This window comes from Eptesicus fuscus, chromosome 13 (genome assembly GCF_027574615.1).
Source record: "Eptesicus fuscus isolate TK198812 chromosome 13, DD_ASM_mEF_20220401, whole genome shotgun sequence".
Lineage (NCBI taxonomy): Eukaryota > Metazoa > Chordata > Mammalia > Chiroptera > Vespertilionidae > Eptesicus > Eptesicus fuscus.
In genome coordinates, this window is record NC_072485.1 from 55,170,720 (window position 1) to 55,184,190 (window position 13,471).

The following is a 13,471-nucleotide window of genomic DNA, read 5'->3' on the forward strand; positions in this document are numbered from 1 at the left end:
ATTTCTGAATGACTACTTATGGTTTTGGACAGGGATTCTTTTTTAAAAATTATTAAATAACTAGAAGCCCAGTGCACGAAATTTGTGCACAGAAGGGGGTGTCCCTCAGCCCAGCCTGCACCCTCTCCAATCTGGGACATCCCTCTCACAATCCAGGACTGCTGGCTCCCAACTGCTCGCCTGCCTGCCTTCCTGATTGCCCCTAACCACTTCAGCTTGCCAGCCTGATCATCCCCTAACCCAGTGATGGCGAACCTATGACACGCGTGTCAGCACTGACATGCTAAGCCATTTATGACATGCGGCTGCTGAGGTGGCCACATGCCGAGGATGAAACATTTGCTGCTCCTGAGGATGAAACACTTGCGACTACAATCTTGGAGTTAGTTTTTTCCTCAAAGTGACACACTACCAGAGTTATGCTCAGTTTTTTGGGGAAGTTTGATACACCAAGCTCAAAAGGTTGCCCATCACTTCCCTAACCACTCCCCTGTCAGCCTGATTGATGCCCAACTGCTCCCCTGCCCACCTGTTAGCCCCTAACTGCCCTCCCCTGTGGGCCTGGTCACCCCTAACTGCCCTCCCTTGCAGGCCTAGCTCCCCCCAACTGCTCTCCAATGCAGGCCTGGGTCCCTCCCAACTGCCCTTGCCTGCAGGCCCGGTCACCCCCAACTTCCCTCCTGTGCCAGCCTGGTCCCTCCCAACTGCCCTCCCCTGCTGGCCATCTTGTGGTGGCCATATTGTATCTACATGGGGGCAGGATATTTGACCACATGGGGGCAGCCATCTTGTGCATTGGAGTGATGGTCAATCTGCATATTACTCTTTTATTAGATAGGATAGAGGCCTGGTGCATGGGTGGGGGCCAGCTAGTTTGCCCCGAAGGGTTTCCTGGATCAGGGTGGGGGTTCCCTTGGGGTGTGGGTTGGCCTGGGCGAGGGGCCTGTGGTGGTTTTCAGGCCGGCCACACCCCCCAGTGACCCAAGCGGAGGCCCTGGTATCTGAGATTTATTTATCTTCTATAATTGAAACTTTGTAGCCTGGAGTGGAGCCAAGCCTCCTGCTTGCTCTGTGGTGGCAGCCATTTCTGTTGGGATTTATTTATCTTCTATAATTGAAACTTTGTAGCCTTAAGAGGAGGCCAAGACAGGCCAGGGCTTCAGAAGCTTGGCTTCCTCCATAGCCGGGGGCAACCCTAGCCTCCTGCTCTTTCCAGCTCAGTGGCGGCCGCCATTTCTGTTTGGATTTATTTATCTTATATCATTGAAACTTTGTAACCTTGAGTGGAGGCCTGGGCCACCCAGGGTGTGCGGAAAGGTTGGCTTCCTTCAAGCCGGGGAAACCCAAGCCTCCCTCCTGCTCTCTGTGGCCGCAGCCATCTCGGTTGGGTTTATTTGCATATTCGCTCCTGATTGGCTGGTGGGCATGGCTGGTGGGCGTGGATTGTGGGTGTAGCGGAGGTATGGAAATTTGCATATTACTCTTTTATTAGATAGGATACCTCAGAAGTCAATAATATATTAGAGGGTTCACATGTTTTAACCTCTGACCTTTATAAAATATTTACTCATATTTGGCACCTGGCTGAGTCCTTTTCATCTGCTTTCTAATTTTTCCACTATGAGGAGATGATTTCACCACATTTTACAATTAATTAACTGAGGCTTGGAGAGGAGAGCTGCAGAACCAGGACTTCAGACCTGGATTTGTCTGATTCAGACAGGGATTCTTTCTGTTGCAATGAATTGTGAAGAAAAAGCATTCAATAAAGAAATACCATAAGATTACATGAGAAATTTATTGGTAATGTCAAGGACAATGGCAAGGTATAATGTTTGGACTAATGCTTTCTCTGAGAAAAACTGCAACATCCAGATTAAAAACAACCTATTTGAAAAGATTGGGGAATCACTGAAGCATTCTGAGACTCAGGCTGAGAGAAGACTAGATACTTTCCAAGCCTGGCAGGGCAGCAGTGAGTCTCAAAGGTACTTCAGACTGAACAGGGCAGAGGCTCTCATCCCTGCCCCAGACTGCTTCCCGACATGTCCAGGGTTTCCCCAGGAAGGCTTTCTCCATGTTCATCCACCTCAGGAGTGTCCTGCAGAGCCCTCTGGAGAACCAGCCTCAGGGTGTGTCTCTGCTTCCTCCATCGCTGCCTGAAGGAGCCAACGAAGAAGTAAATGATGGGGTTGGCACAGCTGTTAACACAGGACAGAAGTGCTACCATCTTGGAAAGTTGAAAGAGGGCATTAGATTCATTTGGAAGCCAGAATAAGAGGAACCAGTGGATGCCAAAGGGCAGGCCACAGAGGAGGGAGACCAGCACTGTGAGCACGACGGTCATGTAGAGCCTGGTAGGAGGCACCCGTTGGGAGCCACACAACAGTCTGGTCATCAGGGCCAGGCTGGACCCAGAGAGAAGCACAAATAACAAAATCAGCCACGCCACAGAGATGAAATCCAACACTGGGCACCAAACATGATGTATATTCCTCACCAGGAAGCCACAGTAGTTCCCTTCCAGCATGCTCAGCAGCAGGGACAGGGCCCAGAGCAGGGCACACATGACAGCAGACATGTGACTGGGGCGGTGGCAACGGTACCAGATGGGCCACAGGACAGACATGCAGCGCTCTGTGCTGATGGCGCTGAGAAAGCTCAGGCCTGAGATGTAGGCAAAGATTGACACAGGCAAGAGAAATCTGCTAATTACAATATCGAAGTCGAAAAGTAAAGCTAGACTACGTATAAATAGGTAGCTGAGGAAGAGGACGTCGGCTCCCGCCAGGTTGAGGATGTAGACAGAGAAGGCGTTCCTGCGCATGCGGAAGCCCAGGAGCCAGAGCACCACCGCGTTCCCTGCCAGCCCCACCAGAGCCACGATGATTGTCAGTAATTGCAGGATTATGAACTCTTTATAATATTGATGGAAGGCCTGATCACTTCCATTGATTGGGGTGAGCTCGGTCTCCCAGGCTGTGACAGTCATATCCATGCTCAGAAAGGCTTCAGTTGTGGGCCTGGAAACAAAACAAGACTTGAGCACCTGCTCTATGACCACTGACCCTCATGGCCACCCTGTCTGTGGCGAATGGAGGTTTCCATAGATTAAGATTCTTCCTGAACCACACAGTCTTGGAGTCCTGGAGCCTGAATTTAAACCCAGTTCTCTCTGAATCTTAGAGCCTGGGCTCTTTCTACTACAACACAGACCCTCTATGTCCAACCTCTCCACTCACCATCCAGTCCATGACATGTGCCCTGGAGGCAGGAGGAGAAGAATCTGCTCAGATTCTGTGGAGGACAAGAGGTTTCTGAGTTCCCCAGTACTTGTGCTCTGTGAGAGTGGCTTTGTTTGACAGCAGGCTGTCAGAAGCCCCAGGGCAATCTCAGTGACTGTGAGTGGTCTACTCACCAGGTAGAAAGGAGGTTATGACTTAAGGTCATGAAGGGAATGAGACCCCTTGTTAGGACAGAGTGAGGACACCCAAAGCTGTTGCATTAGAAATGTCCCAGTGTGTCATCTTTATGAGGATAGACAGTGATTACTCTTTCCCAATGTTGTGTCGCTAGAAACCTAAATCTGTGTGGGAACACAATGGTGCTGTCAATAAAATTTTAATCCACAAATGAATGAGTGAATGAATGGATGATTGAGGAGCAGTAAGAAAATTTGGATTTAATATAATATAATAATTTTTAAATGAAGAATATTAAATGTAAAACAGAAGTCAGCACTTTTAACTCCACCACCAAAAAAACATATGTAACAAAAAGAAAATTCATTTTGCAATTATTCATTCTGTGAAAAGCTCTTGTGTGTTCCAAATAATTTTTTTATGCCTGCAGACACCTCCTATCCAGGCATAAAATTCTCTGCATTTTATAGGTGAAAGAAGCCATTTTGGGAAGGAGAGAGAGAGGTGGCCAAGGAAGCAGAGACACACTCTGAGGCTGGTTCTCCAGAGGGCTCTGCAGGACACTCCTGAATAGAGGTAGTTGGGACAGAAATACAGAGGGACAGTATTAACTGGTTTTCCTATGATACGTGTAATAGGAAAGCCACTCATTGTCCCTACATGTGATTTGGAGTAGAGATTTCCTTGCAGATCAAAGCATTTGTGTAAGAGAATTCTCCTGGTGGTGGTGCAGGTAAGAAGTGCTTAGTTCTATTTTACAAAGGGCTGTGGATTAAAAGAGAGAAACTCTTGCAGAATTTAGGTGAGAAACACAAACCAACTCACACATAGGTGAAGAGTAGCAGCTGATGAGTGCTTACAAGGTATTTCCTATTTTAATACTCCTAATAGCCCTAGGAGGCCAGTACTATGCTTACTCCCATCTGGCATAATGGAAAAGACAAGCAGGAGGAGGTTGAATGACATGCTCCAGTTCTCACGTGCACAAGTGGAAGAGCCTGGATCTGATTGCAGAGGTCTGTGTCAGAGTCTTTACCCTTCCCCTGCCCTGCAGCCCTACTATCAGGGCAGTGTGTCTGGCACACATGAGGGTGGTGGGGCAGGAAACAAGTAACTCTCAGGGACACATCTAACATGGGAACTCATTTGTGTGTTTTATTAAACTAGAATGGACAAATTTCACAAATAACAAAGAAGTGGGTAGAATCCAGCTGAGAACAGACCAGAGATTCCAAGAGTTGCTTCTTGCCTCTGGACAAACCCAATCAGTCAATTCTTGCCAGGTTCAGCCCGCGCATGCTCACCCAGTAGAATTGAACCCGCTACCCCTCATTCTCTGGGCGCTGCTCTAACCACTGAGTCAAACCTCCTAGGGCTTGTCTCCCTTTTTAAACTCAAAACTCAATAATGATGACTAGATCTGTCTGGGCTTTGTGTTTTTTTTCTTTGTTGTGGTAGTTCACTGTACTATCCTCGGTACTGAGCACATGTCTCTCAGAGACCATCTGTTATAATATCATCCTTTAACTCAGGAAGAGCTGAGGCTGAAAAAGCCAAAGGATTTCCCTGAGATCACAGGGTGAACAGTAGGTCCAATGCCAGCCCTGGTCTCCTGGAGCCCAGCCTGAGGCTTTACCACTGTTCTCTGCCTCATTGTGGTTTGAGCACCTGAGTAAAGTCTTCATGTGAACTCAGAACACGAGAGAACTGCAGGGGTGCACAAAATGCTAGTTGGTCTAAATACCCATTTTCTTCTCTCTCACATAATAGTTCTGTGAGGTGTTTTTTTTTTTTTTTTTACATGAAAATGAATTCTAATCCCCGTTTCCATTTCTGTTTGATGGCAGCATGTGACCAGGTGGTAGCCAATGGGAGGTGAGCACAAGTGATGTAACCAATTTTAGGTTGTGCTTTTCCTTCTGCTCTTCTCCTCTGGATGGAATGCTGATGAGTCTGGGAGCCCTGCATGAGAATGAAGTCACCTCTCTAGGGATGGGGAGCAGTGATTTGAAAGAGCACAGGTGTCTGATGACTTGAAATCACCAGTCAAGTTCTAATAACCTCTCATACATTACTTTCTAGGGCTACCAAAATCATCCATTTAAATTGTTCACAATAGTTGTATACAACCACCTTTTAAAATTACATAGAAACCATTCTCAAGGCATTTATGATTAGAGGTATTATTTCAAAGAAGTGACATCCAGTAGGGGGGTGCCAACAGATTTAATAAATGAGATGTAATAACTACTTGATATAATCACAGTGAGAGTGGACAAAGTCCCAGGAAAAGAAACTTAGAAGAGACTAAAAGAAAAATGGATTCCCTTCATTTGACGTCAAATTTCATTTCCAGCCTCTCTACCCTCCGCTGCATCCTGAGAGAACAAATCTCTTTGTCTCACCACTGGGCTCCCTTTCCCTCTGGCTCTTGGTTGCTCTCAGGAAAGGTGACACTGACAGCTGATTGGAGGACAGGAGGAGGGTGATTAAGATTTTAACTCCCTTCCTCTCTGCTGTCAGGCTGTGAGTTTGCCATGGTGGTGTTACTCTACCTAAGGGGAGAGCCCCTGGCTGTGGGCCTTTCTTTCTGGTCATAGTGAGGACCACTGCTATAGCCACAGCCCTTCTTGTGTTCTCTCAACTTATCTTTCCCTTTTCACTTCAAGATGTGTAAGGGCAATAGCTCCCTATTATGCCTAATCTTTAGGTGTCTCATTCTGTTCACCCTTTCTACAGTCTTTTATTAAACTCCCTTCAATTGCTCTATTTATTTGTGCCTTGCGTTTTTGGCTGGGACAGGGAAGATACCTACATATAACAAACAAACTCATAGAATAGCAAGGTAATGTGTGAAATATGAGGTAAATAACAACAATTCATGTTTAAAAACAATGTCTGTGAAGGAGAAAGTACTTGGGTCCTTCACAGCCTAAGCTACCAGCACCTTAATCTTCCCCTAAGAAGTTTCATGCCTCTGGACTCTCCTTCATGGGTGCCCATGGCTCCTTGCATGCTCCACCCCAAGATGCAGTCATGACCATGTGGACTGAGAGGGAGAAAACAAAACTGCCTTTGAAAGAAGATAGTTCTGAGCCAACTCTTACCTGAGCACCATCTTCTATTTGAAAGTGGCGAGTAGAAAAAGAGGAGCTTTTCAGGGAGTGCTGAACACCAGAGGACGCTCTCCTACCCCTGGATAGGAGGTATCTGCAGGACCAGGAGTGGAACCTGATGACCATGAGAGGCTTATCAAGATGCTGAGCAGCCCCTGTGACTTCCTATCCAAGGGGCCCTGGCAAATGAAATTTTGGAGATGTGAGACAAGGATCTCAGGAGATGTTTCTCACTTGCCCTGAGTCCAATGACTTATTTCTTCTTCTCTCCATTTTCCCCATGTGATCTGTATCCTGTGAAGAATGTTTAAATTGGATCCTGTCACTTCCTGTAGTGAGCCTGTGCAGGAAGCCCACCCAACAGGCAATGTGAGCTTCCATAGCTAAAGAAGAGTTTGCTTGGCATTCAGGGCTCTGCATGGCCTCGCTCATCTGATCTGTTTCCACTTACTTCCAGAAGTAATCCTATCTAATAAAGAGGTAATATGCAAATTGACCATCATCACAACACACAAGATGGCTGCCCCCATATGGTCAAAGATGGCCACCCCCATGTGAACACAAGATGGCTGCCACAAGATGGCCAGCAGAGGAGGGTGATCAGGCCAGCAGGGGAGGGAGGTTGGTGGGGACCAGGCCTGCAGGCAAGAGCAGTTGGGGGAGATCAGCCTGCAGGTGAGGGAAGTTGGGGGGAACCAGGCCTGCAGGCAAGGGATGTTGCGGGTGGCCAGGTCAGCAGGCAAGGGCAGTTAGGGGTGACCGGGCTGACAGGGGAGAGCAGTTAGGGGCAATTGGGTTGGCAGGGGAGCAGTTAGGCATTGATCAGGCTGGCAGGGGAGTGGTTAGGGGACAATCAGGCAGGCAGGCAAGTGAGCAGTTGGGAGCCAGCAGTCCTGAATTGTGAGAGGGATGTCTGACTGTCCATTTAGGCCCAATCCCACCAGGCAGTCGGACATCCCTCGAGGGGTCCCAGATTGGAGAGGGTACAGGCTGGGCTGAGAAATACCACCCCCCCATGCACAAATTTCCTGAATCAGGCCTCTAGTATATGCATAATAGTTTATTTCACAGGACACCATAGTGTGTAAAATCAAATGTAAAGTCCTTTCTAATCTCATTTCTCTCCAGTAAGCAATGTTTACAGTTTGCATTATAACTCTTTTACAAGTTACTTTATAGCTTTTAATTATAAAACTACATTTTTATTTTTGATTTATCAACATCAGCAACTGTGTATATTGTGTTCCTTTTTAAAAGATAAGAAGAAATTTAGTGGACAAAAATGGCATGGGAGTAAGTGGAAGCTACACTGACATGCTCCAAGGACCAAACTGGAATTATGACTAAAATGAAAAACAATACCCTGAATAATCAAGTGAAGACTAGATGGAGGGACCCCTGATAACCAAGGATGGAAAATGGACACTGCATAGGGACTGGTAGAAAGGGTGGAGACAGGAAAGGGAAGGCCAGGATCCCATAGACAGAAGCTGAAGTTCTGGAAAGATATCTCAACTGTGGGGTGTTGCCAGTGAGAACTCCTCCCCAAGCTGGGCCCCCAGCAGAGAGGACCAGTACTGAGAAAGGTGCCCATGTGACATCTGGCTGTGTAAAGCAGCAGGGTTGCTGTCTGTCAGGGAGAGATGGCTGGAAATGCAGACACCCTGTTACAGGGCCAATGCACAAAATGTTGTTTGTAGCCATTCACCTTGTGCTCTGGCAGAGGGAGGGCAGAGTGTACTGGAGCTGTGTGAACAGAATCCAGGGTTAGGGGTTTTGGGTTTAGAGCTTGGAAGGCAGGCACCCTGGTTTCCTGTGGTGGGTTATTCCTTCACACTGCAGAGGTCATCTCTCTCAGGTAGACCTTTGTTATCCAGGTAGTTATTGCCTGGCTGGGAAGACAGTTGTGCCACCCTACTGGAAAACTCATGCCATGGAGTGGCATTTCTGAGGCCCATTAAGAGACTGAGAATAGCAATTCGCCTCCAGGTAGAAGCACTGAAGGAAAATGACTCACCACATTGTGGCAATTGCCTGAGGGATACTCAAGACTTTATCCAATCAGTGTGCAGGCAGAGGGAGGTCTCTGGAGGCTTTGAGTCTTTGCCTGATCTAATTAGCCAGAAACAGGGTTTGGCACTGTCCTGCACTAGCTATTGGGAGGCATAGCAGATTTACCTAATACATAGTCACAAATCCAAATAGCAATTTGGCAGCCAAAATGGGAAAACAAAAAACCATCTCCCAAATGAAAGAACAAGAGAATTCTCCAGAAGAAAAGATAAATGAAATGGAGATAAGAAATTTATCTGATATAGAGTTCACAATAATGATGGTAAAGATGCTCAACAGCATGAAAAAAAAATATAGTAACTATGAAAAGAGAACAGTCAGAAATAAAGAACATAGCACAAGTAAAGAGATGCAAATTAAAATGACAATGATGTATCGCCTCATATCTGTAAGAATGTCCACTATCAACAAAGCAACAAATGTCAACCTCTGTCAAGGATGTGGAGAAAAGGGAACCCTTGTACATGGCTAGTGGGAATGCAGACTGGTGCAGCCATTATGGAAAACAGAATGGAGTTTCCTCAAAAAATGAAATATGGAATTGCCATTTGACCCAGTGATCCCACTTTTAGGAATATATTCTAAGAAACCCAAAACACCAATTAGAAAGAATGTATGCATCCCTATGATCATAGCAGCACAATTTACAATAGCTAATATCTGGAAATAGCTGGAGTGTCCATCAGTAGATGAGTGAATAAAAAAGCTGTGCTACATTTATACCATGGTATACTATGCAGCAGTAAAATAGAAGAATCTCTTACCCTTTGAGACAGCATGGAGGGACCTGTAGAGTATCATGCTACGTGAAATAAGTCAGTCAGAGAAAGACATATATCACATGATTGCACTCAAAATGTGGACTCTAACTAACAAAATAAACTGATGACGGAGTGGTTCCAGAGAGAGAATCCAGAATGCAGTGGAATAGAGTGCAGAATCTGTGAGGGAAGTGGGGGGAAGGTGGGTGGGTGGGAGTTAATCAATGAAAGACCTTGTATGCCTAACCCATGGACACAGACAATAGGGTGGTGAAGGCCTGAAGGGGAGGGGATGCAAGGGCGGCTGGATGGGGTCAAATGGGGAAAAAAGGGAACATTTGTAATACATTCAACAATAAAACTAAAAACAAAAAGTATCCATATGGGTGCATTAATTTCAATAAATGTGCCACATTAATGGAAGATGTTAGTAATAACATAGACTGTGTGGGGAATTAGGAATGGGGGTGGGGGGAGTTATAGAAATCATCTGTACTTTCTGTACTATTTTTCTTAAAAAGGGCTCTAAAATATAAAATCTATTAAAATGAATAAGCAAACCAGCAACTGAATAAATATTTATAATACACATAACTAACCAAAGCCCCGTTCTGTATATATCAAAACTCCTACAAATAAAGAATGAAAAAGGGCAACACTTAATAAAAATGGGCAAAAGTGAAAAAGACACTTCAAGAAATACAAGTAACCAATAAGCTCATGAAAGGAGGCTCATGCTTGCAAAGGTTGAAAAATGATGAAAACAATGCACTTAAAGAGGGTGACTCAAATCTGGCGATGGGGATTTAGCAGAGACTTGACTTGAAAATCACCATACTTTCTTTCATTAATTCACTTATTCAACAACATTTATTATGCTAAGGAGCCAGTCTAAGGCCTGCCAAAATCATCAAAGACTGCTCACTGGGGCTCAATTGAACTTTAATTCGTTTAATTTATAGAGAATTGTAGGAGAATGACCACAAAAACTTGTCAAAAATGTAATGTTCATGTAGCTTCTATCAAGTGCAGTGATGAAAGAAATTTGGACTTTTCCTGCGCTTCATTCATCTTCCGCTGTAGGTAGGATTCTTCAAATGTGACAGTAGTCCAGGACCTCAGAGATGGCAAAGCTCCCATGGGGGTGGGGTGAAGGCCCTGGGTGCTGGAGTCCTGGGACCTTGCACTCTGTGTTTGTCTAACAGGCACTGTCTCACTTCAACCTCAGGAGCTGGATTATTATGTTAATTGTTTTAATTCAGGCGCCCAGAGGGCAAACACGGTAAGAAAACCAATCAAATGAGAGGGACAAGGCTGGCTTTCAAAGTCACACCTGCCTGAACAAAGCAAGACTCTGACTCAGGACACCAGACTTCCTGACATGAACAGGGTTTCCCCAGGAAGGCTTTCTCCAGGTTCATCCACCTCAGGAGTGTCCTGCAGAGCCCTCTGGAGAATCAGCCTCAGGGCGTGTCTCCACTTCCACCATCGCTGCCTGAAGGAGCCAACGAAGAAGTAAATGATGGGGTTGGCACAGCTGTTGACACAGGACAGGAGAACTGCCGCCAAGAAATGAGGAACGAAGGCATCGAAATCTTTTTGAAGCCAGATTAAGAGGAACCAGTGGATGCCGAAGGGCAGGCCGCAGAGGAGGAAGACCAGTACCGTGAGCACGATGGTCGCGTAGAGCCTGGTTGGGGGCACCCGGTTGGAACCACACAACATTCTGATCATCAGGGCCAGGCTGGACCCAGAGAGAAGCACAAATAACAAAATCAGCCACGCCACAGTGATGAAATCCAACACTGGGCACCAAACATGATGTATATTCCTCACCAGGAAGCCACAGTAGTTCCCTTCCAGGATGCTCAGCAGCAGGGACAGGGCCCAGAGCAGGGCACACATGCCCGCTGACCCGTGTCTGGGGCGGCGGCAGCGGTACCAGATGGGCCACAGGACAGACATGCAGCGCTCTGTGCTGATGGCGCTGAGAAAGCTCAGGCCTGAGATGTAGGCAAAGACGGACACAGTCGTGAAAAAGTAGGGGATGAATATGGAGATGAGGGAGAAGTTCCTGATGAGTCCCTCCAGGGCATCTATAATATAACAGCAGAGTAAGAGAAAGTCGGCTCCCGCCAGGTTGAGGATGTAGACGGAGAAGGCGTTCCTGCGCATGCGGAAGCCCAGGAGCCAGAGCACCACCGCGTTCTCTGCCAGCCCCACCAGAGCCACGGTGATTATCAGTAATTCCAGGATTAGGAACTCCGTGTTGAAAGTTTGTTCTCCTCCACTTATTGATGTGAGTTGGCTGCTCCAGGCTGTGACAGATGGATTCATGCTCGGGAGCCCTCCACTGGTGCCACTGGAACTGAAAAAAGACTTGAGTACCTGGTGCCTGATCAGTGAGTGTCATGGCCACCCTGCTACCTGGGAATTACTGTCTGTGTTACAGAGGTGGGAAATGGAGGCTTGCATATTGCAGAGAATATGATACCAAAGGCTTCACTGCTTTGCAGTCTGGAAACGGTTTCAAACCCAGTTCTCTCTGACTCTAGAGTCGGGGCTCTCTCTACACAACATGGACTCTCTGCTGACGTGGGAACATTCTGTAGTCCAAACACCTGCACTCATAGTCGGAGACCATGTTATGTCTGCCGGAGGCAGAAGGAGAATAATCTGGATTCTCTTCATTTGATGTCAAATTTTATTTCCTGCTTCTCTATCCTCCTCTGTGTACTGGGAGGACATGTCTATTTCCCTCACCACTGGCCTCACCTCTGGCTCCTGGTTGCTCTCAGGAAGAAGAGACACTGGCAGTTCGTTGGAGGGCAGGTTTCAACTCCCTGGCTTTCTGCTGTCAGGCTGTGAGTTGGCCATGATGGTGTTACTCTACCTAAGGACATAGCCCCTGTCTGGTTGTCTTTCTTATGGTCAAAATGACAACCACTGCTACAGTCACAGCCCTCCCTGTGTTCTGGTAACTTATCTTTCCCTTTACCCTTCAGCAGTAGCTCCCTATTATGACTTATCTTTAGAGGTCTCTCCATCTTTATCAATTTCCCTTAGTCCTGCTCACCCCTTTGTACATATTCCCTTTATTAAACTCTCTTCAATTACTCATTAGTTTGTGCCTTGTGTTTTTTGCTGGGACAAGAAAGATACAAACATATAACAAACAAACAAATCCATTGAACAGTAAGCTAATGTGTAAAAGCTGAGTTATTAAGAACAATTCAGATTTGAAAACAATGTCTGTGAAGCAGAAAGGACCTGGGTCCTTCACAGCCTAAGCTACCAGCACCCACAGCTTCCCTGAGGGAGCTTCAAGTCTCTGGACTCTCCCTCATGGGTGCCCATGGCTCCTTGCACACTCCACCCCAAGATGCACTGGTGACTATATGGACTAAGAGGGAGAAAACAAAACTGCCTTTGAGAGAAGGTATTTCTGAGCCAACTCTTACCTGAGCACCAGCTTCTAGTTGAAGGTGGAGAGTAGAAGAAAAGGAGCTTCCCAGGGAGTGCTGAACACCAGAGAATGCTCTCCTACTCTTGGATAGGAGATGTCTGCAGGAACAGGAGTGGAACCTGGTGACCAAGAGAGGCATATCAAGATCCTGAGCAGCCCCTGTGACTTCCTGCCCAAGGGGCACTGGCAAGTGAGATTCTGAAGATGTGAGACAAGAGCCTCACGAGATGTTTCTCACTTGTTCTGAGTCTAATGGCTTATATCTTCCTCTCCCCATCCTACCCCATTTGGTCCCACTTCCTGTGAGAAGTGGCTGAATTGGAGCCTGTCATTGCCCACTGTGGGCGTGTGCAGGAAGCCCACCTAACACGCAATGTGAGCTTCCATAGCTAAAGAAGAGTTTGCTTGGCATTCCTGCATGGCCTGGTTCATCTGATCTGTTTCCATTTACTCCCAGGAGTAATGTATGCACATTAACATATTTCAGAGGACACCAGAGCATGTAAAATGAAATGTAAAATCTATCTTAATCTCATCTCCCAATAGCAACCAATGTTTGCACTCCCCATTTTTAACTCCTTTACAAGTTATTTTATAGCTTTGCATAATAAACTACATTTCTAGTTTTGAGAT

The 13,471-nt window shown here is 46.4% G+C and overlaps 2 protein-coding genes across 2 annotated transcripts; both read right to left on the reverse strand.

Moving 5' to 3' along the window:
- Positions 1-1,798: 1,798 nt before the first annotated feature.
- Positions 1,799-13,007, reverse strand: LOC129151097 (mas-related G-protein coupled receptor member X1-like). Its single transcript, XM_054724877.1, has 2 exons — positions 12,834-13,007; positions 1,799-3,023 (listed from the first exon to the last, which is right to left on the reverse strand). The coding sequence occupies exon 2, from the start codon at positions 2,996-2,998 to the stop codon at positions 2,018-2,020; it is 981 nt and encodes a 326-aa protein (XP_054580852.1). The 5' UTR covers positions 2,999-3,023; positions 12,834-13,007; the 3' UTR covers positions 1,799-2,017.
- Positions 10,308-11,730, reverse strand: MRGPRX2 (MAS related GPR family member X2). Its single transcript, XM_008149041.3, has one exon. It carries the CDS (start codon positions 11,707-11,709, stop codon positions 10,732-10,734), a length of 978 nt encoding a protein of 325 aa, XP_008147263.3. The 5' UTR covers positions 11,710-11,730; the 3' UTR covers positions 10,308-10,731.
- Positions 13,008-13,471: the final 464 nt, after the last annotated feature.

Coding starts and splice junctions, on each gene's coding strand:
- LOC129151097 (XM_054724877.1), bottom strand. CDS start 2,998: ATGGATATGACTGTCACAGCCTGGGAGACCGAGCTCACCCCAATCAAT.
- MRGPRX2 (XM_008149041.3), bottom strand. CDS start 11,709: ATGAATCCATCTGTCACAGCCTGGAGCAGCCAACTCACATCAATAAGT.